At 50.8% G+C, this 23,510-nt stretch overlaps 3 protein-coding genes across 4 annotated transcripts; 2 read left to right on the top strand and 1 right to left on the bottom strand.

Annotated features, from left to right (window-relative positions):
* Nucleotides 1-1,369: 1,369 nt before the first annotated feature.
* On the top strand, nt 1,370-3,732 carry nemp1 (nuclear envelope integral membrane protein 1). Its single transcript, XM_053849920.1, has 9 exons — nt 1,370-1,485; nt 1,836-1,957; nt 2,031-2,238; nt 2,306-2,378; nt 2,446-2,539; nt 2,604-2,718; nt 2,805-3,030; nt 3,090-3,266; nt 3,336-3,732. The coding sequence occupies exons 1-9, from the start codon at nt 1,386-1,388 to the stop codon at nt 3,520-3,522; spliced, it is 1,302 nt and encodes a 433-aa protein (XP_053705895.1). The 5' UTR covers nt 1,370-1,385; the 3' UTR covers nt 3,523-3,732.
* Nucleotides 3,733-3,946: 214 nt separating this feature from the next.
* Nucleotides 3,947-5,678, bottom strand: ormdl2 (ORMDL sphingolipid biosynthesis regulator 2). The gene is made up of 4 exons (XM_053849239.1): nt 5,612-5,678; nt 4,835-5,080; nt 4,608-4,759; nt 3,947-4,333 (listed from the first exon to the last, which is right to left on the bottom strand). The coding sequence occupies exons 2-4, from the start codon at nt 5,006-5,008 to the stop codon at nt 4,198-4,200; spliced, it is 462 nt and encodes a 153-aa protein (XP_053705214.1). The 5' UTR covers nt 5,009-5,080; nt 5,612-5,678; the 3' UTR covers nt 3,947-4,197.
* Nucleotides 5,679-8,176: 2,498 nt separating this feature from the next.
* Nucleotides 8,177-23,320, top strand: LOC128749538 (inactive dipeptidyl peptidase 10). Of its 2 annotated transcripts, none has more exons than XM_053849238.1 (25): nt 8,177-10,393; nt 13,075-13,189; nt 13,261-13,356; nt 13,451-13,545; nt 13,935-14,006; nt 17,369-17,421; nt 17,999-18,080; nt 18,139-18,259; nt 18,323-18,477; nt 18,740-18,837; nt 18,908-19,031; nt 19,106-19,147; nt 19,230-19,334; nt 19,398-19,492; nt 19,720-19,767; nt 19,827-19,945; nt 20,009-20,056; nt 20,248-20,346; nt 20,674-20,740; nt 20,820-21,014; nt 21,087-21,141; nt 21,219-21,318; nt 21,866-21,924; nt 22,246-22,318; nt 22,381-23,320. In XM_053849238.1, the coding sequence occupies exons 1-25, from the start codon at nt 10,355-10,357 to the stop codon at nt 22,602-22,604; spliced, it is 2,379 nt and encodes a 792-aa protein (XP_053705213.1). In that variant the 5' UTR covers nt 8,177-10,354; the 3' UTR covers nt 22,605-23,320. The 2 variants fall into 2 exon arrangements, with proteins under 2 accessions (XP_053705213.1, XP_053705212.1); XM_053849237.1 differs by having other exon boundaries at nt 8,178-10,393; nt 19,227-19,334; nt 22,381-23,318.
* Nucleotides 23,321-23,510: the final 190 nt, after the last annotated feature.

The following is a 23,510-nucleotide window of genomic DNA, read 5'->3' as shown; positions in this document are numbered from 1 at the left end:
CTGACTGCGCTGACCTGTGGTTTCAGTGGTGATAATCCTAATCCTGCTGACGGTGGCGGCTCTGGCATTCCTGCTCTACCGCTACCTGTGCCACAGCAAGGGGGCGTACCGGACCACGGGGGAGCAGGCGCCCGGAGAGGACCCCGACTACGAGGCCGGGTCGCCAACTGCTGCTGAGAAGAAAGAGTACTTTATATAGAAGTTCGACTTGGGGAGAAAAAAAAAACTAATGAAGTGAAACCAAAGATGCTGACGGTGTTGACGACGCTGCTGGAGAGATGCGCTCACGTATTTATTTTTGATCTTCATATCGGAATTATTTCTCTCTGACACAATCTTCTGCAGTTTTTCTGAGGTAAAACTGTCTGTTTGTAAAGTATTTGTCTGCCAGTGGTTGTGTAGTTGATATTGTTGCCAAAACGGAGGCCAATACTTCAGAAGTTTGACTTTTAAAAGAAGGGCTTTTATTCAAAACAAGTTGGTGTTTTATTTTCAAACTCTTAAAGCTTATTTTTGTCTGTAGAAAAACTGAAAAAAAAAAACTTTTATAATTTTAAAAATCAAATCGAATAGAAACATGTTTTAAGCTCGATTTTTGTGCTAAATTTTCCCTCAAAAATCCACAGAGTATTCTTAATAAATGGAGTAGAATGCCAACAATACTTTTTCCTCCACGAGTTTACACAGGTGTTTAAAGTTGTAAAGGCTTTGTAAATTACGTTGAACACTGCGTCACCTCAAAACCAAACACTACAGGATGATTTGAATGCATCTTTACAAGCAGAATGCTGAGCGTTCTTTTTCATGTTTTCATGGCAGCTGTGGTGCACACATGCGTCTTCACTGGTGACTTCACCTCACCTTTTGTTGGGGTCACCATCACTTGTGTTTGATCGTTGAGCCAGTCACCTCCACGCAGCTGTTACCGTTCTGTCACTATTGCATGTTTTCATGTGGCTTCTGTTTTTACAATGCTGTTTTTGTCAACGACAACTTCCCCTGTGTGTGTGGAGGCAAATAAAAGAGACAACACTGTTTTGTGTCACCTGATAATTTCTTTGCTCCGCTTTCTACTTAAGAATTGTATTCATAGATTAAAAAAATCTTCTTAACTTCAAAGTGTTTTATGACTTGAGGGCAATAAAAAGAACAACAAAGGAGAAATAGAACAACACACAAATAGTAATACATTTTAGAGGTTAACAATAATGTTTAGGAATTGTAAGAATTAGAATTAAAGTCTTAGAATTGTAGTCCATGATTTAAAATACATATATGTTAATAAAAACGTGACAATATAAAAAGTACATATTCAAAACGCGAGGTGAAGCGGTGGGCGTCTTCAAACGTCATCAAAGCGCGCCGGAAATGTATTCGACTCAGACATGGCGGGATGGACGAAACTTCTAAACGGCTCATCGAAGCTTTCGTTACTTGTTTTTATGCTTCTTCTTGGACCGAGTGAGAGTGCAGACCCCGATCCAGGTGAGCAATCCGTACCTTGACTAAAACACGAATAAAATACGTTTTTTAACGATCGATTTTCTGAACAGAATTTTAAAAATCAAAGCATCGGCGCTAGCCAGTGTTAGCCTATTATTGCTATATTATACAGCTCTTTATAACTGGCACACGGAGATGATTCTTCCTTAATGATACCCCATGACACTCTTGTTCCTCTTGTAATGTGTGTTTATGACAACGGATCAAAACTGCCATCAACATTTCGTTGCTGATATACCTCGAGATTTAGTACATTTTCCTTTAAATCAAGTTACCCGTTTTTTGTTTTTGTAAAGTCGGATCACATCCTGTTGTTCTGTCTCCTCCTGCAGTCAGTAAACGTGACATCACAGAACTCAGAGATGGAGAGGTCCAAACCAAGTCCGATTCTAAACTGTTCTGTTACACCAACACCATTAACCCGTCCTGGAGACACACCTGGACGCGGATCCAGGTACACAATCTTTGATGCTGCGCTCAACATGATATGTTCAGTGTGTAAAAGACATGTCGTCCTCCTCCTACAGATCAAAGTCTGGAGCTCGGATGTGTTCCAGGTGAAGGTGGTGAACAGTGAAGAAGAGCTGGAGAGCTTCAGCATCTGGTCATGGTTCCAGAGCCTTCTGAGAGAGGGCCACAATGAGACCAGCCTGAACATCAACCTGTTCTCCAAGAAGACTTGCTTCAAAGTCGTACCAGCCACGGCAAAAACATACAACGTCCAGACGCTCCGCAGTGAGTCCTCCACACCGCCGGTCGCCTTCGTGATGGTCACCTGACTCAGCACTTTTTCCGTCCACAGAGTTTGACATCTACCTGTTCCTAGTCTTCCTTGGTGGGGTGCTGTTGTTCCTGTTTGCAGATTCACTCAGCCAGTGAGTTTTCTTCTGCTGAGACGGATGTTCATGATCTTAGAGACCTGTGAATGCTCTTGTTCCACAGGAGTACCCTTTTCTTCTTCTCGGCCGGGATGAGCATCGGAATGGTTGCGTCCCTCATCATCGTGGTCTTCATCCTGTCCCGGTTCCTGCCCGCTGTAAGTGTGTCTTCTCTCCACTGTGTTCACTGGTCATGTGACTGATTCACTCACTGCTCCAAAGAAAAACTTCTTCAGAGCACTCTTCACCGCCGTCTGCTCCTTCTCCGTCTACGCTGTGCAGCTGGTCTGCAGGAACCTCAAGGAGATCTTGCGGGAGCACTGGAACCTGGCTCTCGGTGAGTGACCAGCAGAGGGTGCTGGCGATCAGAAGCTGGAGCGCCGGTGGTCACCTGGTCTCCCTTGCTTTCTGTCCCTCCCGCAGGCTACGTGGTCATCGTCGGCTTCATCAGCTTCATCATCTGCTACCGCTTCGGCCCCCTGACGGACCAGAAGAGCATCAACATCCTGTCCTGGACTCTGCAGCTGATCGGCCTGCTGCTCATGTTCCTGGGGAACCAGATCCACCAGGTGGCACTGTCCATCATCGTGGCTGCTCTTCTGACCAAACACTTGGAGTACCCAGTCAATGCAGCGGTGGCAGCGTCCAGGTGAGTCGCAGGTGGCGCTGTGGTGCGGCGGTTTGGACTAGTTGCGTTCTAACCTCCAGGAAGATCCGGCAAGCAGTCTACTGGAAACCTGAGCCACGCCGCTTGCTGACGATGGCCGAGTACCATGAGCAGGGGGAGGTGGAGACCCAGCGAGCCCTGGAGGAGCTGCGCAGCTTCTGCAACAGTCCTGACTTCGACACCTGGAAGGCAGTGTCCCGGCTGCAGTCCCCAAAACGGTAACTGACCGGCAGAGGTGAAGGTCTGAACCGACAGACGACTCACGGAGCATCTTGGTGGGCGCGCAGGTTCGGAGACTTTGTCCAGGGAACGTCCCACCTGATGCCCCAGGAGGCGGCGGAGCACGCTCAGGAGTTTGGTCTGGGCAGCTCCTTCTTGGAGGACGAGCTCTTCGACACGGACGATGACGACACCAACCTGACAGAGGACGACGAACCAGAGCTGATGAAGGCGCATCAACGCGCTGATTTTTAATGATCGGAGCTTCTGAAAGACAAATGGATTTTAAGGAACTGAATTCCACTGAGACAAAAGTGCGTGATACAGCGTTTTTTTTTTGTTTGTTTTTGTCACAATTCAGCAGCGACTTGTGTTTCTGGATTATGAGTGTTATTTATTTTCCTCCTGAGGAATTGTCATTTGAGCTATTAAATTCTGGTTTATGGTCTTCACAGCGCGCCCATGTGGACCACGTCTTTGATCAGGCGTCATGTGGCATTTTACGCTGAAATTGTGTGATTTGCATTGCCTGTCACTTCCTCAAAAGCGACACAGGTGCGGCAGAAGCAGCGCCCTGGGGGGCGCTGGTGTTCCGGGACTCGGCCCACGACATTTTCCCAGTTCGCCTCGCTTGTATTCCACACTGAATGGCAACATTATGACGACGATGGGCTCAGTTTCTGCACTTACTTTATTCTCCAATCAGTTAAATATCAAGTCACATGACAGGAATGACCCAATAAAAACGGTCCCAAAAACGACACAGCGCAGGATGGAGCAGCAAAGTGACATTCCCCCACACTCGCAGCTCACTAACCACCAGCTAGCTTGCGGCAGCAACGTCCCGCTCAGCACTGCACAGCTGAGGAAAAGGGAAGCCAGCGACAGTTCTGGTGCTTCAGTCCAGTGTTGAATCTTTGGTCCAGTGCGTCAGTACTTGTTGATGCCAAACACTCGTACGCCATGGAACAGTGGCAGTTTGGGGAGGAGGACGCTCAGCAGGGAGCCCGTGTTGATGAAGAAGTGTGTGGCGTCATATTTGGTATAGAAACTTGCCAGAATGTACCTGAAAACAGACACTGTTTAGACCCATGTTACACTGCCACATATACGATTGTATCTCTAGCCTGGTGGGGTCCTCTCATTGCCATAACCCTTTCCCCAGCTTCTCACCCTAACCATCCAAACACATGGCTAACCTTAAGTTATTTTGAGGTTTTCATCCTCGAACTGAGCCTTAACCTTGTGGGGACCAGCAAAACTAGCCCCACAAGTCAGTGTGTTTCCAAGACTTAGTTCCCACAAGAATACACGCGCGTACAGACAGACCAGACACTTACAGGACGATTGGAGAAATGGTGAGGAACTTCCGGGAGGCAGTGAACTGGACGCCGTAGTCCATCTGTTCCCAGTGTGTCAGGAGTCGAGCCTTGCCCTGGTCTGGGGTCTCAAAGGGAGTTCCCTTCACCGTGTGGAGGAACACGTACATCACCTGCGGACACAGGAGAAGTCCTTGAGAGGAGTCTCTTCGGTTCAGGTTCCACTTGCAGATGGAGGGCAGGCGTACCAGGTTGTGGATGACGTTGGTGAGGGTCCAGACCAGCGGCACTGTGAAGAACGGGATGCTGAGGAGGACCACGTGTAGTGCAACGGTCAGCAGCAGGTAAGTGAGCCAGATCCCCCGACTGTTCATCACCCGGGTGTTGGGGTTGACCTCGCTGTGAGCCACACCCACGTTCATCCTGGACGCCACAGGAAGGTCAGACCTTCTGAGAAACCCTCACGTGACTGATGCCACGATGGAAGCAGGAATCTTGGGACCAGAAAACAATACAATGAAATGAAAGTAGTTCTCTCTGAAAGTTCTCAGCACTATTGGGAAACCGCTCAAACATTTCAAGTTTATTGCCGTGATGACAATGAAAAAAGTTTTTCTTCTGTGATAATAGTTTCCGGCATCGACTCCGCCCGTCTTAACCGTTAAGTAAGACCTGAACAAGCGCCCACTGCATCTCAGCAACATGTCATCGCAACAATTGTAAAGCACTAAGTGTACCAGTAAAAGTCACGAGCTCGCGATATTAAACGACCAAATGTTGTCAGAATGTTCGATTAGCTCGTGATTCGCAAACAGCTTGTCACAGCTACAACCACAGTCGATTGAGAAAGTTGAATGACGTCGCCTCGCAGTGACTAGCTCGAGATGCTAACTGGCTCAATGTTGGGTGAGCCGTTCTGACGGGACGTCCCCCTGAAAACACCCGCTTTCCTCTGGACCTACGACGAAACGCACTCGGGCAGAAACCTTTTGAGCGTGGTAAGACGCGAGTTTTTTCAACTTTACCTTCGATGTTGTAGTGGCTAACTAGGAAGTTCCTTGTTGTTTTAGTAACCCCGCCCTCCCCTCTTGCGTCTGCGCTGTCTGCGCAGGCAGCGTGCGCTGCGCATGCGCCACATTCCTCATCTTGCAAAAGCGAACTTTTGAATTAAAGTCAAATCAAATAAATAAATGATATACTATCAGAAAGCATTTGTGCCACTGCCATGTTTGAAACAGAATCCCTGGAATATGAGCAAATGACACCATCCTTTGGTCAACTCAACAAACCTGAAATCAACTTCTATTTTCATGCCGATAAATCACATCTAAACAGTGATTTAGGAAGTGATGCCACTGTTCCTCCGTCCACTTCTCTGCTGTTAGTCCTGGTGACATCACAATGGTTTGGTTTTGGCAATGACAACAGTCGAGTGGAGGTAGCGCCAGCACTTCCTGTTTACATTCACCACTGTCACTACTCTGTTGCGCTCGTGCAGACTCTTGGCTCAGACACGTGCTGCCCGCTCTGCTCCAGTCACCTCAATATCAACGGGTCATGTACGTGGCACCAAGAACGCACGCAGTCATCACATGATCTCGGGTTTCACAGCTTGCTCCTGTGAAATGAGCAGCGATAGAAGGGCTGGTTTCTAGTGTCCAGACGGGTTTGTGTGAGAACAAAAGCGCATTTTTCGACACGCCAAAAAGCCCTGAAGAATCCCTCCTGACAAAGCTATCTTTTATATCCACAGGCCGTAACAAAAACCTGCTTTGAGGATGAAGAGGAAGTGATGGGAGATGAAGAGGAAGTGGTGATTTTCTCAAACATTCTGCTGACACTTCAGGGATCCACCACTTCCTGATGTCTTCACTGCAGAACCGGAAAAAGAGGAAGGCTGAGGGAAGTGATGTCATTGATCCTCAACAGGGCAGATTATATCACGCATAGATAAACAGTGAGTCACTCGCTGATGCTTCTTTTTTCGGAAGCATCAGGGTGTGCAATGAAGAACAACAACCGCTTGTCAAACAAATATTAGTGACACCCAAAACTGCAACTGGACTGAGGAGGACAACAACTTTATTTATTATCTGATCACTATAGTTACTATTGCAGTACAACTATGGCACCGTACTACGCCAGCAAACAAACCAGAAAACAACTTAAAATCCTGACAATAGATTCTTTGTTTCTGTTCCATGTGTCATTGCTTTGTTCCCTATGAACAGCAGGTTGTTTTATGCATTTACTCTCCCCATATTTCAGGAAGGGTCCCTGTATTTTCTTGTTTGTCTTTTGGCATAGCTGTGATTTTTCCTTGCAGCGATTGAGCCAGGCTTGGCCCGCTCATCCTTCAGGAAGTGAACCGAGATTTCCAATGTATTTTGAAACATGTTTGTAGCATGTTTCCACACAGGTGTCTTTATCATAGAGGGCTTATTGTCTTGTTTTCTGCTGCGAGTGAGGAGTCAGATGAATGTCTGCAGTCGAACGTTTGTGCCTGACAGCTGTTAATCCTCTTTAATGCCGTCACCTGGAGGGCCTGTGTGAGCCAAGAAGTTCAGAGCCAAGTTCATGTTGCTCTATTAGTCTCAGAAACTGGTTTCATTTTTTGTCAGATTTGCATCACCACCTTCCAAAGTCGGGTTTTTCCCGTTTGAATGCATCTTTGACACATATTTGTCTGATGAAGTGTCCTGTACTATTATACCATTGGCTGATAAAATAAGCAACAATTAAAATGACAAATATTGTGGGTGAAAAAGTTTATTATCTGCCGACAATTCAAATAAATATAAGAATAAATAGGAATAAATAGATTATAAATAGAATAAATAAGACCAAAGTAGCGGTTAGCATTTCTGGACTGAGCCTTCTGAGTGACGCGCCGGGTCGCCGACAGCAAAGACTCGGGCGGTGAGGATGGAGAAGGAGAAGAGCCGGTCCAGAGTGTAGCGGCACAGGTAGTCCTCGTGTAACCACGCCACCTTTTCAGGTGCCCCTATGAGCGGAGGTGTCTGGAGGAACATCAGACCGGTTCAGGCGACGGTGTGAAGTCAGAGTTGGGCTCTGCAGTGGGACTCACCTCGTGGAGGCTGCTCTTGGACTTAGCACATCTTCCAATGTCTTCGTGGATTTGGAGCACAGTTGGCTTCAGTTTCCTCACAAACTCTGAGCAACTGTGGAATTCGGACACCATTTGTAGCACTGACCAGTATCCCGCCAGAACATTATGGATCTTTTGGATGCAATCCTGTGAAGAAACGGCGGGTTATCAGACCGGGAAATAGGAGTCTGTGGCAGGCCCGAGCTCTGTGACGCGCCATTGCATTTGTGATCAACTGAGAACCTGGAAACAGATTAAGGCTGCGCTGGTTTGTCAGGAGAGCGATGCAGCTGAGAAGTTCCCACAGCCCCAGCTGACGTCCGGATATTATCTGCAATCTAATCTGCCTGACGAATATTTTCAGATTCAGTCAGACCTGTTTGCCCCTTGAAATATTTCAACCAGCAGGTGACATCACATCGTCAGCAGCAGCTGTGCGTTGCTCATGATTGAGCTGGGGTTCTGGGGGGGTCGTGTTCTGGAGTGAGGGGTGCGCATTCATCCCGACACCGCAATGAAACAGTTTTGCTCTCTCTCACCTTAGATTTGTGTTTGAGAGTACTGGGGTCGCACAGATCTTTGTCGTCCATCCAGACCGGTGTGGAGTCGAACCATCCCTCTTCTTTGGACCCGTTTCGTGCCTGAGTGAGAAGGAACCAAAATATCACTGTATTATGCAGTAATCCACTAGGATTATGCAGTAATCCTAGTGGATTACTGCATTTGTCAGTTTCACATGAGTAAAAATCCTGCGTACTGAACACAAACGTTTGAGTCGATAAGCTCACTGTTTGTTGCGGGTTAATTTGAGGAAAAATTGATTCATCAGTTTGAGGATATTCACTTTTTTTTTTTTTCAAAATGATAACGTGATATCCAAGGTGTCTTACCTGAACAGATGCGATTCTGGCGGCTCGGTTGAGCTCTCGGGAGCTGGATCGAACCGCAGCGCAAGGGTCTTGGAGTCCGGCAGGTGCGCAACTGGAAGCGGCCAGAAGCGCCGCGAGAAGCGCTGTGAAGGCGACAGAAGCTGCGGGAGTCATGCTGCTGGTGATGCGGCCGAGTGTGGATAAACCTGGCGGAGGTGGTGCGCTTATTTAAAGCACGCGTGAGTCAGACTCGGGCTTTCCTGTCAGCCTCAGGTGAGCCTCCCCCCTCCCCCCCGCCTGCTGTCAATCAAAGAGAAAACAAAACTTTAACCAGCGTGCGTTAGTGAGTGGCCGTCAACATTCCACAGAAATGATACGTTACGTTTTTTCACCGAACTCCGCCCAGGAAGTTCGAAAGACTGAAAAATTTCTGCGCACAATAGGGACAGAATTTCCATGGTCCAGAACCCGCCGACCTACTTCCCGGGCCGCCGCAGGAAAACCCGCACCGCCGCAGGGATGAGCGCCTCTTCTGCTTTTCTCGTCAATACTTACTTGTTAAGCCGCTTTTTTTTCTCACGGCCCAGAGAAGATTTCTGCAGTCATGGTTTTTGTTTTGCATAGCAATCCCTGACATGGTGACGCGCTATCAGCAACAGGTAGTTGGACTCCCCGACAAGCAGGGAACTCCCCTGGTCCCAGGTGAATGTCACACTCACCTGTACCTAGGAAACGCCTGCTCCACGCGCATCCACCCACCACCTGCGCGTGAAATTCACAGGAAGAGTCATGTCACACTCCGATGAGGAATCTTTGGCAAAAGAATATCCCACGATGAGTTCCTTTATTTGTTCATTTCGACTTACACAGATGGTCTCGTCCATAATTATCAAGGTTAAATTTCAAATCCAGGGGCTTTGCTGCCAATATTTCCAGCATAAGTGACAAACTAACCCCGTTATTTCACCAGAAGAAAGTTAAAGTTATTTATTTATATTGAAATTCTTAGGATGTTGTAAGATCCGAGTTTAACTCATCAGACTAGCTCAACACATCTCCTGCGGCGAGGAATTTTACGACTGATCCAACTTTTTTTTCTTTTTTTTTAATTTGTTGAGGATGAATAGAGTCAGCAGATGGCGCCATTTCTTTCGAAACATTATTTCGGGGTGTCCAACGACCTGACAGCAGGTGGCGCTCTGAAATGTCGCATAAACCCGCAGATCGACGAGAAAGGTTCGGAACAACTGGGTCATAGTAAACTGTGTGGTTCGGTCCTGGTTCAGGAAAGTCATCTGGAAGATGGGCAAATGAATCACCTGCGTCTTTTTATTGGATAACTAAACTGCTGCGTGGCTTCAAATCCGCAATTGAAGCAGCGTCTTGTTTTCTTCATTTATGAAATGTCGTTGGTTATTTTTCTAGATTTGATTTCGGGTGAATCAACAGATCATCACATATTCTGTGACTGGTCCACTGTGAGCCTCCCAGGTGCTTCCTGAGATGCGTCCATGAGAGACTCGGAGTAGAACTCCTGATCAATGGCCTTTGGTTAGAACATCCATCTTTAGGGGGAGAGCGAGAGAGAAACAGTTTGGAATAATGTATGTGTGCGTGTGTGAGAGAGAGAGAGGTTGGGGGAGAGACGCACAAGAGGGAGTGGAAGAGAGAGAGGCTGGGGGAGAGAGGCAGAACTAACTTCAGAAGCCCCTCACACGGCATCACGACCCTCCGCAGACGCTTCACGCGTGGCTTTTCGGAGATACATTCCCGCGACTTGAAGGGCCGCAATGATCGCGACGACCCAGCAGAACATGACGGCGGACCTGGTGAGTGTTTCCCTCGAAGCCCGGAGCTCGCGCTCAGCTTCAATCTTCCCTCCACACTTCAACATCTTCCGCAGCTCTGCGGTTCTTGCGGGCTTTCTCCGCACCAGTCTTCCCGCGTTTGTGCTTCCGAGACGATGAGGCTGGACCGTGTGCCCGGAGGAGGTTCGAGCTGCCGAGCATGTGTGGGTGGGTGTCAGTGGAGCACATAGTGGAGCACCAGACGCGAGTCCATGGCGCAGGTTTGCTCGTAGTAAACATGAATGATGAAGTGGAGAGTCATTCTTCTTCTCATTGTGGCGGCTTGTGAGGGACACCGTGTCAGACAGGAGAGTCAGACAAGGCAAGACCATCCCATCCACACTGAGAGGCAGGTTCCACTCTGAGTCTCGGCTGATGACCAGAACATGATGCTCTGAAGGGTCCTGTCACTCGTGAACAAAACTAGATGCTAGAACACGCAGGAGCTGAGCAGTGAGCCTGTCTGGTGGTCAGGATCATGGAAGCCTGATGTGAGATCACTGTGGTTTAGGTGTTTGAACCACCTCACGTTTTCATTGTTGTGTGAACAAAGTGCCGATATCTGTTCGCAGAGCTGAGATAAAAAATGATGTTTGTAATAAGCAATTATTCAGTGAAGGACCTGCTGGTGTGGGTGGCGATGTGGTCATAATGGTAGTTATTATGGGGCGTGAACGCCGGCATCATTAACCTTTATCATTCTCATGTAATGGAATCTGTGAGCGGCTGATTTGTTTCCTCGCCCACGCGGCCCTCCCTGGGAGTTACTGCGGTCCCGCTCCATCTCTCCCTGCCTTTGATCCGCCGTAACCGTGAGAGATTCTGATCGATTCATCTCCATGGATTCAGATGGCTGCCTCCTGTGTTAGCAAAGTCTCAGGACTGATGTCCCACCATCCTGCTCCGCTTGGATACTCATCTGCTGAGCGCTACCTTCTCTTGTGGTCAGGTCGAGGGGGCAGCGCTTGAAGTGAAGAGACCCAGTCTCCGCTCCCCCAGACACCTCCTGCAGCTCTTCTGGAGCGAGACCCGCATCCCCTCATCCTATTCTGAGCAGATGTCCATCTCTTATGGCCTTGATCCCTGCATCTCTCTGAGATCTTGCGTTTGAAATAGTCCTGTACGTTTGTCCAAGTCCTGCTGCTCCTGTTGAACATTAATGACCTTTATTTGCTGAGGACCTCTTGAACATGACATCAGCGCAGCGACCCGTTGGTACTGATCCAACATCAAACATCCAACAAGTGTGTTGGATGTTTTAACAAAGCAGCATTTCAGACCCACTCTTCAGCTGGAGCTCCAGAGGTGTCCCTCAGCAGGCTGTGGTGCTGACCCAGGACATGCTGGAGAGGTGGCTCCTTCAGATGGAGGGAGCTGAGCTCCTTGACCTATAGGTGGAGCTAAGGACCACCATTGATGACTGTTCTCATTGGCTGCTCACTCAAACGTCTCCACACCTGACGTCACCTGGTGTCGTGGCCTCTTTCTTTCTTCTTGACCAAATGAAATGCCTCTGTGACCAACAACCCGATTGTTCTGTGTTTTCTTAAAACCTCCAATTCAGTCTGACGCTGCTGACCTTTCATTCTTGTGTGTTCACTTCAGGCTGCAGTGTGTGTTGTCTCCGTAGCTCACCAGATCACTGGGATCGGCGCGCTTTTATTTAACCCACCGCTCTGCACACAAAATCATTTCAATGACATCGACCGTCCGGGCTCTGCAGCATCCTGCCGCGGCTCACTATTCATAAATTAGCCTCAGGAGACCCCCCCCCCGCCTCGGCATGAGGGTCCGGGGAGAATCTGACGATAAATCAGCAGCGTCTCTGGATCAACACCTCTCTGAAGCTGTGCAGGGAGGGGGGCATCGGCAGATGCATCAAAACAATAAGCAGTGACATAAAAAAGGCTCTGAAGTCTGGACGGCGGCTCGGTTAACGCTCAGCTGTAATTGGTCACACAGGGCAGCAGCTTGGGTCGATGCATCACCGGGGATTGCTTTGTTAAATAAATGAGGACTCTGCGAATTAATGAGACGCAGATGCCGGTGTGTCCCCGGCGTCCTGGGACGGCACGCAGGTCCATTTTTGCCAAGCTGGCCTCGGGGTGTCAGCGGGAACACAAAGCCACGAAGGTTTTAGTGCGACGAGAAAGCAGCTCCAGACTGCTGGGAGGCGGCGGCGGCGCTCGCTCGCCAGCCTTAAGTGACTCCGGCACACAAAGAGCTTCCCAAATAGAGAGAGTGTTCTGGAGCAGGCGGGAAACAGAAGCCCCAGCTCCTGAAAACACAACATGGATGCTCATGGAAACTATGTCAGCGGAGTCACCTGGACATGCCAGGTGTCATGTGACGTGAAGCCCTGTGTCGCTGGGTCTATTGTTGGACACCGGCTTGGCTCGGAGCGGCGAGACAGCTGGTGCCATCGGGGGTCTGGGACGGAGTCAGTCTGTTGTTAACAGCGTGGTCACCGCCGGCCTGGAATCACTGTCCATCCTCAGCCTCTTTCATCAGCTTGTGTGTGTGTGTGTGTCTCACAGCCTGGTCCAGGGCTTCAGTCTCCAAATGCACTGGTGTCTGCTCACACAAGTCCAGATTGTCTCAACAAAATGCGAGCTCAGCTGTTCTGGTCCTGATGTCGTGACTCTGCTTCCTGCTCCTCTCAGGACCTGGGCAGCACAGACGGTCCCCCCAGGAACTGGAAGGGCATCGGGATCGCCATGATGGTGATCCTGGGGGTCATGTCCCTGGTCATCCTGTCCGTGGTGCTGCTGACGCCCGGTGAGAGTCCACGCCAGTCCTGGTGTGTGGCTTTGTTATTCAACACTTGTGGTCTGTGTGTGTGTGTACAGACGACTCCCAGCTGCTGCGCCGCTCTCACCTCACCATGGACGACCTGGAGAGTGAAACGTTCAAAGTTCACCGCCCTCAAGTGTCGTGGCTCAATGGTAATGTCGGCAGCTGTCCTTCCTTCCACCCATGCGTCTCCACCAGTCACCTGCGACTCATCCGCCCTCCCCGTGTCCATCCTCTGCCGTCCAGAGCACGAGGTCGCCGTCGGCAGCCGAGACGGACACGTGCTGATGTTGGACCTGTCCAGCAACATCATGTCCACGCTGCTGGACAACTCTTCTCTGGTCAGTCACACACCGTCTTCCTAACCAGATCTGCTGCTCCGACAGATCCACTCTGTTGTAAGAGAATTTCCCAGTTCTGGTGCTGACAGAAGTATCTGGGTCACCATGGAGACACACTTTCTGCTGTGATGAGGAGTGTCACCACTGCTCTGCTTATTAGCGGGAAAGTGATATTTTATCTGCACTCCAGAGACGCTGGACTGTCGAGAACAAGAAACCACTTTCAGGTTTCATCCAGAAGCAAGCCTGAGACAGATTGTTGCCAGTTTGAATCCAGCCTGAGGCCGAACTACTGTGACCACACACCTTTCCCCAGCCCACAGTGTCAGCGCCAGTGGGTGTTCCGCTGATGTCCTCTTCAATCCTGACTGCCCCTCTTCTCTCCTCAGGACCTGACCTCCACTCAGTTCCAGGTGTCAGCAGATAAGAAGTTCGTCCTCCTGGCGTACAACATCCGGCCGGTGAGTCCCTTTGACTGGAGGTTCCTCCTGAACTGTTGACACCTGCAGACCATTTTGTGCTGAGAGTGGGAAGAGGTCCATCCTCGGAGGGGTTCATCTGGCCTGTGTCTGCAGAAGGAACACTCTCTGTTGGTAGAGACCATCAATCCCAGACTAGAGAGCGCAGCGGAACATAAGCCACACCCACTACAGTTCAGACGGAAGACGAATCGAGTTCATACATAAGTGTATAAGCGGCAGGTGCAGCAGTGCTGCCGTAGAGAGGTCAGTGACCTTAGCGTAACTACTGTCCAGCATGGAGACTGAATCTCCTCTCATCTTTTATTGACATTAAAGCTCTGTTTTCGCCCGCGTGTCTCAAGAGATCGGCTCTGTGGGCGGAGCTGCGGACATGCGGGCAAATAAAACACCTGTGATTCCATCAGTCTGATGTGACAAGGCTCAACATTTTGGGGCATGAAGCTCATTTACCCGTGAAAATCCATATTTCAGCTGAAGTATTATAGCCTGGAATTTACTGTAGTGGTTATCAGTTTCCTGTAGGCGTCGCCCATCATATCGGCATCAGCAGGTCAAACCTAGTCGTCAGTGTGAGCGACTCTGGTGCGGCACCTGAGCCCAGTCCGCCACAGCAGCGTTGCTAACTTAGTGACCTGTTGGATGCCTCCAACAAAAATAGCTTGTCTGGTCCTGTCTTGGCACCGAGACCAGCTTCCACACACTCACACACCCGGCCAGATCGGAGAGACGCAGCATGTGTCTCCCATCGACGTGTGCGAGTCACCCGCTTATGTTGGAGGGGAAATGTGGGACACCTTCCTCCGTCTTCCCCCATCTTGTCCTCCTTCTCTCCCTCGCCCTCTCCCTCTCTCCCTCTGCTGCTTTATCTTCCTTCTTCTCTCCATCATCTCTGGGGGGGATTTGTGCTGACCGAGGCAGTTTGAAGCTGCTTCAGAAGAGGGGGAGGAGCCGGGGATGAAGGAGGGAGACGCTGCGGCTGACGGAGGGAGGAAATGAGGTGCAGGAATCAAACATCAGTTGTTTATCGATCCGCGGGAATCGATGGGCTTCAATCATCTTCCGTGATGAAATTGATGTCGAGACGTGTCGACTGACAGCTGCTGATGATGTTGTGTACTTTGGTCTCCGCGGCAGCAGCAGCGACCTGGTCTCTCTGTTTGCATATTTATAGATAAATGGATTTGTGTGGAAGACACTGGAGCGGTGTGTGAGTGAGCAAGTGTGTATCACTGAATTGATTTGACTGTGAGTTGAAGGTGCTAATTCAACATGTTTATGTGTCGTCTCGTGCATGTAAGGAATCAACAGTGTGTTATGAGAAGTGTGTGTGTGTGTGTGTGTGTGTGTAGGACAGTTTCCTGCTGTGTGCTTGTGTACATCACAACATTGGTGAGTGTGTGTGGGCATGTCTTGCCATACTTGTGAGGACCAAGTCTTGACAAGCCACCTTCTTGTGAGGACATTTTAAATGTAGTTTATTATATTCAGGCTTTCAAGTTTGGTCCTGGTTCAGGTTGCTCCATGTGTTGTGGCTGGTTTAAGGGAGAAGCTAGGGAAAGGGTGATGGCAAGGGGTCCCCACCTTGGTGGCTTCAGCTTCCTGGGATTGTGTCCTGCTTCAGTGAGTCCTCTGAGTTCGGTCTGGAGGGGAGAGGCACGAGTGGAGTGAATGCTGCGGGAGCATGGAGGGATGTGGGGGGGGCTCAGGGAGTGAAGGGGGGGATGCATTTTGGTTACAAATCAGTGTGTGTGTGGCTGAGAACACTGCAGCTTATTGTCCGTGGCTCACAGCGAGCAGGAGAACGTCGCATCCCAGAGCCGTGTAATCCCGAGGTTTCCTTTTTCAGAGCGACGGATTGGGGTGCGGGGGCGATGATTTGCATGAGACAGGCGAGTCAAGTGGAGGACACACGCCCTCGCCGCTGCAGACTGTTTATCACAAACACGTCGGGTCGAGTCTAAACCACCAGCAGATTCATTTACAGCCACAGCGCCCCCTAGGCAGTGGAATACTTCCAACACTGACCTCATCGGGTCCCCAGGGAAATGTGGGCCCGAGCTCTGAGGATGCTGGACCCTTGTTGAAACCCACTTCCCTCCACCTGCCCCAGGTGTTCCCTGCTGTCCTCCACTCCTGACCCCAGCTCCATTTCTCCCCCTCCACGCTCGGCTCCTCGACACCAGACCAACAACACTGAGAAAATCCAATTTCACTTCTCAGTGTGGGGAATCGGCAATGTGACAGGTCATTTCTTCCTGGAGCGGTTTCCCTCCTTTTTTCCAGCCCAGCAGGCGAATAAGCTGCGCGGAGCCGACAAAGCTGGAAGAAAGGAAGGAATCGATGCATTAGCTCTGATACATCAGCTGACCACTGATCAGTGGCGGCACACACACATGCACAAACGCACCCGCACGTTCTCGCACACACACACGCGTTTGTCTTCCTGTATTAGTGAGGACCCCTCACACACACATGTTCACACACACTCAAATGGAGCCATGCACTACACACTAGCACCCCTCTGCCCTGCTTTGACAGCCATCCTCAGTTCACTCCTCACACACACTCCAAGGTCACACACTGTCCAAACTAACACACGTGGCCAGTCACACACAGCGGCAGAATGCACTCACACACTCGACTGGATCAGTCTTGGTGCTGCTGCCGCCACGGTTTGCAGCCTGGCTGCTTTTTGGCGGGAAAGCTATTGGCTGCAGTTTTGGGACGCTCTCCTTTCCTCCTTCATGGGACGACTCTGTGTGATGATGAACGCGGACCAAAGCGCCGCTGGCGGTTAAACGACTCGTGGAAATGAAGTTTAAATCGGCTCAGTAATAATTAAAGACCCGCGTCTCTGTCCTTGAGTCTTGATCTGCGCTCTTGATCTGCGCTCTTGATCTGCGCTCCGCCTCTCCTGGGACGGTAGCTGCGGCTGCGGGTCCGACTGAGGCCGGTATTCCCGGCAGACCGGGTGCATGCAGGGCAGCCTTCAATATTTGACTGACTGTCACTCGATGTGCGCGTTGTCCAGCTGTGGTCTTCCACTCATCTGAGGAGCTCACCCCGGTGATGTCGGTTCCTTCTTCCGTCAAATTCCCTGTTTGCACTTCACTTGTTGACTCTTGGAACCTCTCCTTCTCATGGCGGAGTCACGACCTTGTTGCACTTGAATTTCACTTTGACCCCACTGTCACAGCAGGTCGGGGCCCCGGTCTTGAGTCTGACAGGTGCTGCCCCTGCTCTGGGGACGTGTGATCGGCAGCCGTCTCTCTCAGATGGCTCCTCCTTTGCTCCTCGAGTTGTCATGTGCATGTGTGAGTTGTGTCCTCTACCTCTTCCAGGTGTTCTCTCAGTCCTTCACAGCTTCTTATGCCGTCCACGATGTGGCGTCTGGGTAGGTGGCCTGCGGAATGCTAATGCATGGGCTGCGCATGAGCGATGGCGATGCAACCGGACCCGGTGCGACTCATCATCCGAGCCTCATGACTCCTGCATTCATGCGTGTTCTTTCTAGGTCCATCTCCTCGCGTGACTCATCTTCGACATTCCGCACTCCAGTTGTTTCCAGAGGACCCGTACAGCTCCTCAGAGCAGGGGCTTCAGCCGGAGGACCCCGACCCTGGATGGTCCACGTCATGACTTTAGGAATCTGATGCAGCATCACAGCGACGTTGAGCTTCGATAAATTCGTTTGGAAATGAAAACAAGGACATTAATTGTGTATTTTCTGCAAAGAAAACACATGTTGTTTTTATCGTTCGTGTCCATTGCTTCTATCGATTTGGAGTCCTGTAGCTGGAGGCTGGTGGGTGATGCTGCATCAGCTTGAAGACCCCTGACTCAGAGGAACATGACATGAACATGGAGAAGAGACGTCTCACTCCTGCATGTTTTATCCCTGCATCTTGAGTTCAGAAAGGGGGTAACAGAGGCGGGTTGGGGATCTCATGTGCTCGCTGTGTGTCTCGCAGGGACCTCCTGGACCTGGGCCCCCCTGAGAGAGAGAAGGCAGCCCTGCAGCACTCGTCCTGGGGTCCACAGAACAACCAGCTGGTGAGTGTCTTCCTCGCCTGAAGCCGTGTCCGGGTGATGAACCTCGACCTTCCCGCAGGTCTTTGTGTTCCAAGGCGACATCTACTACAAGCCAAGCGTGACCTCTGACACTCTGCGTCTCACTGTCAGTGGTCAGGAGAGGAACGTGCAGAACGGGATCTCAGACTGGATTTATGAGGGTACTGAGAAGTCTGCATGTTGGAGTCAGGGGGTCGATTTTAAACTTCATTGTACACTCGCAGAGGAGGTGCTGCTGTCCCCTGTTGCCCTCTGGTGGTCGCAGGACGGCGCGCGGCTGGCCTACCTGACCATCAACAACTCAGCCACACCTGTGATGGAGATCCCACAGTTCTTAGGAGGCCTGTACCCCCACAACCTGGTCTACCCCTACCCCAAGGTGAGTTCCTTTCCAGCGTCCCCTGCAGCACAGGACAACAATAAGATCAGATTTTAAGTGACGTCACCGACGGTTCCTTTTACATAACCAAAGTTTAAAACTGGCTGTTGTCGTCCCCGATGGAAACTCTTAACTGCTCCCTGTGCCTCTGTTGGAGCCAAATCTAATTTCCCCAACGGTTGACAGATGAAGTTGTTTTTCAATGAACCTCTCAAAAGTACCAGAAAGCCTTCAGGTTGCTCTTCGGTTCTTTGCCCCTCAGGCCGGCTCCAGCATCCCGTCCGTCAGCCTGTCGGTTGTGAACCTGTACGGGCCCACTCACACAGTGGAGATGACCCCGCCGGACTCGGTCCGCTCCAGGTACAAATGCGGCGGCCAGGACAGGCGGACCATGTGACCTGCTGCTGACATCACTTGTGTTGACTGACAGAGACGGCTACATCTCCATGGTAACGTGGATCAGCAGCACCAGGCTGGCGGTCCGGTGGTTGAACCGGGCTCAGAACCAGTCGGTTCTGGGCGTGTGCGAGGCGACGACGGGCGCGTGTTCCGAGGTAAGAGAGGCCCGAAATCAACCCGCTGTATGGATCATGTATGGTCCTGCTATAACTCTGTTTGGTTTCCATAGAAACACAAGATGAACATGGACATCTATCACCAGCAGTGGAAGGTTGGAACTCACAGTTTTTCCTTTCTTCTCTCTCGAGTGTCATTTCTTCCGCCCTCTCCCTTCACATGGCTCCCTGCAGCAGGACACCCCGCTGTTTGCTGACGATGGCTCCGTGTTCTACACCGTCCTGCCAGCGAAGCAGGGAGCTCGGGGAGAGTTCCGTCACGTGGCGGCCTTGTCGGCACAGGTCAGCGCTGTGACGTCCTCCCGCGCGTGTGTCATGTACTAACGTGTGCTCGGTGTGTCACAGCAACCCGTCGCTCCCACAGTTCCGGCTCGCTTCCTGACGTCCGGCAGCTGGGACGTCACCTCGCTGTGTGCTCTGGATGAGGCGTCGGGAAAGATGTGTGTGAGACTCAGCCTGCAGCACACTGCAAACACACACATCCACTGACTCAGAACATCAAAGGATAATTGAAACTCAAGCACAGATTAGTGTCTCGGCTCACATTAATCCAACAGAAGCTTCTGGGATGATTGAATGAAACACATCCGCCTGGATCATCGTGACTCACTCATTATGGATCTGGAAGGAGAATGTAATGGAACTCTGCTGTGTCTCCCTCTGTCAGTTACTTCCTGAGCTCCGAAGAGTCCAGACAGAGCCGACACCTGTACAGGTAGGTGCCCGGCTGCGCAGCGTTCTGAGAGACGGTCTGAACTGGATCTGTGTTGGTAGTGTGGACGTGGATGGAGTGTTCCAGCGCCACTGCCTCACCTGCGACCTCCTGGACGACTGCAGCTTCTTCAGGGCCCAGTTCAGCCCCAACCACACTCACCTCATCCTGCACTGCCTCGGTACGCTCCGACGGGCCGGCACTGCCCACACGACTCACTGACCCTGAGCCTCTCTGTCTGAAGGTCCGGGGGTCCCCAAGGTGACGGTCCACAGCACTAAAGATCTGAGCAGTGAGTGACACGCTTCTGACTGCAGTCACATCTTGGCAACACTGCCCTCTGGTGGTTCTTTTTCTACGCACTCAGTTGTTGGTAATGATAGCCGTGATGGAGAATGTGGATGGCTGCTGGTTCAATTCTCTGTGTAAAGAAGAGCGTCTCCTGAAAGGTCTGTGATGTTTCTGGATGGTCTGGTCCTGCAGGTTTTGTGGTTCTGGAGGACAACAGTCGGCTGTCTGAAGCTCTGGAGGACAAGAGCCTGCCTGAGGTTCTGTTCAGGAGTCTTCCGTCTGAAAACCACGGTAACCAAACCTGACCTGAGCGCTGACTTTGCTATTTAGACCCTTGTGGTTCGCATCTACTGCGCTGCCATCTTCACCAGCGCAAGCTGCAGAGATGAGGTCCATGCCTGTGGCAGAGGTAGCAAGGCTCTGGTTCCTGTAGATCCATCTCTCTCCGTCAGTCCTGGCTCGCACTAAACCAAGTGTGATGAAGCCCTGTGGAGCCCAAAGGAGCCCGAGCTTGTTAGAAGATAATGAGCTTGGTCATATCACAGATCCCTGCTTGCAGAGAGATGTTGACTTGTGGCTCTGGCAGAAGAAAATGCTAATGTTCACTTGTCTCCTCAGACCTGCACCTGAAGGTGTCCCTTCCCCCGGGGTATGAGGCTAACCTGCACCCGCTGCTGCTGGTCGTGTGAGTGTCCCTCAGCTTCCTGCAGGTGTGTGAGAGCGTGGATGTGACTCCGGTGCAACTGGTCCTCCTGTCTGTTCAGAAACGGGCTGCCAGGCTCCCAGGTGGTGACGGAGGAGTTCTCCCTGGACTGGACCCACGTGATGACCAGCCAACACGGCACCGCAGTGGTCTGGGTGGACTCCCGGGAAGGGTCAGGACGCCCACAGAAGAACGTCGCTGTGGACCCGCGGAAGCTGGTTCCTCTGCGGGTCAAGCATCACCTGGAGGTGGTAGAGTAAGTACGGATGACCTTCCGACCCTGTCCGACTATGTTTTCACTCTCTTCGCTCTCGTCTCTCTATTCCAGGATGCTGGTGCAGCTTCCGTACATCGATGACCGCCGAGTGGCGCTCTACGGGAAGGTGATTTGTTTGTGAATGTCCGAGCGAGCCCGTCCCCACCCCTGGGCCATGTGACCAGCTCTCTCTCTCTCTCGCAGGCGTTCGGGGGCTACTTGACTCTGAAGATGTTGGCAGCGAGTGACAAGCTCTTCCAATGCAGCGCCGCGGCCGCCCCCATCACCGACTTCAGGCTTTACAGTGAGTCCAGGTCACATGAATGTTGAACAACAGAGAGCGCAGACCTCTGCCGAGCAGCTCTTTAGCACCCATATCCCATCACTTTAGTCTGGTTAGAGATATACCGTAATTTCCTGACTATAAGCCGCTACTTTTTTCTCGTGGTCTGATCCCTGCGGCTTGTACAACAGCACGGCTAATATATGGATTTTTACAACGCTCCATATTGCGCAGCTTGTTTCCGCTATTTCCCCACTCTCGGTACTGGACCCTGTTTTCAAAACTGTTTTTTTTTTCGTTTTTAAGCCGGCGCACCACTGACTTGTCTACAGCACAGACAGCACCTCTGCACCTGCGGATTATGCATGAACAAGCTCTATTTTCCATCTTAAATTTAGTGTGTGCGGCTAATATTCCAGTGCGCTCTATAGTCCAGAATTTATGGTAATTGGATTCTTCTTTGATCCTTGATGAAAAAACTTTTATATATTCACAAAATCGTCATTGCATTGTTTAGTCTTTATGATGTGGTGAGTGCCATGTCAGGTCATGCGATCCATGTGTTCAGGTGCAGCCTTCTCAGAGCGGTTCCTGGGACTGCCGGCCAAAGAGGAGCACGTTTACTCGGTGAGACTCTGGGTCACTGAACTGAGGGAGTTTGGAGGAGCCGACTTCGATGCCCTTCTGACTGGTGACTCCTCTATTTAAAGATGCACAGGCCTGTGTCTTCACCTAGGTCAGCACAATAGTGAACAACTGTCACAGTAAGTCGACAGCAGTGAGGTCAGAGGTCATGGAAAAATCTGTCAAGGACATGTGTGACGCCCCACCTGGATGTCAGAATGACATCACAGATATCTGCTGGTGTCTGTGCCACGTTGGAAATCGGTTGTGTGTTCGTCCGAGCTGCTCTTCACGTTTCCCTAAAGCAACTTCTTCTTGGTGCAGACGGCGTCTCTGCTGGAGGACGTCAGTAAGCTGAAGGATGAGAACTTTCTTCTCCTCCACGGAACCGCAGACGGTACGTTTGTGCTCCGCCACCACCCGTCTGTCTCCTCACCGTGTGGTCGTGTGGTTCTGCAGCGAGGGTGCACTTCCAGCACAGCGCTGAGCTCTTGAACCGGCTGGTGAAGGTGGAGGCCAACTACTCGCTGCAGCTCTACCCGGATGAGGGCCACGACCTGCGTGAGCCGCGGAGCGTCCAGCACTTCCAGAGGACGGTGGTCAACTACCTCCATACCTGCATGCAACATGGACTCCTGCGAGAGCCCGAGGAGGACGAGGAGGACGAGGAAGAGGAGGACTGAGGGCCGTCAGAGCACAGGAGCCAGGACCAAACACCAATCTGAAGAACATGTAGCACACTGTTGATCCTGCTGTTTACTGGTCCACTACCTGTTTACACCTGCGACCATCAGTTGGGCTCAAGTTTACACCAGACACATGCATGATGTGAGTCCACTGCATTTTCTGTGTTTTAATGTGCCAACAAGCCAGACCAGAACTTTGCTCTGAGGGTCGGCCAAAATTAAAAGTCAAAAGTGAAGCATACACTGTACCCTGAGATCATGTCAGTGGAGAGGACTGCCGCCAGAAGCTGATCCTGCCTTCTGAATTTAATGCCAGTTTTGAAGAGTGCTGCCATTACAGGCACCCTGCACACGCACACCCCGACATGTGGCTCAGTCCAGAGGAGACAGTGCTCCAGACAAATGTCTATTTTCCTTACAAACTGCCAGAGTCATGTTTCTGTTTCCATGGACTTCAGTATGACTGGATCCGCATTCAAGTGCTGGGGTTATTGTCATCGTTTCTGCTAGTTTGTCCTCTTTTGTTTTGACATCTTCCTTTTCAGAGAACCGGACTTGTTGGTTGGTTCCAGGCTGTAGCCTCTGGAGAACTAATGCATGCTGCTCTTTGAATGACCCGGAACAAGATTTTCTCCTAGAAACTATTCTTGAAAATAAAGACTGAACTTTTCCAACAAAGGTTTTGCCTGTGTCTGAGTTAAGTCTAGACGATCAAGTCCTAAGGCACGGACCGGAGGCCTCCTGCTCTCTTGTAGATGTTCTGAGCAGATCTGTTTGGGAGGATTCCAAGAGCTGCTGTTTCATTATGCTCCTGGTGTTTCATAACGCCTTCACAATGAAGCGACTTGTGGACTCAAAACTTTGACCCTTGATGAATCTGGGTCAGGGAAATCTCAGGCATAA

The sequence above is a fragment of the Synchiropus splendidus genome, chromosome 18, assembly GCF_027744825.2.
Source record: "Synchiropus splendidus isolate RoL2022-P1 chromosome 18, RoL_Sspl_1.0, whole genome shotgun sequence".
Classification (NCBI taxonomy): Eukaryota; Metazoa; Chordata; class Actinopteri; order Syngnathiformes; family Callionymidae; genus Synchiropus; species Synchiropus splendidus.
Note: the sequence above shows the minus strand (reverse complement) of the source record. Positions and strands in the feature narration are given on the sequence as shown.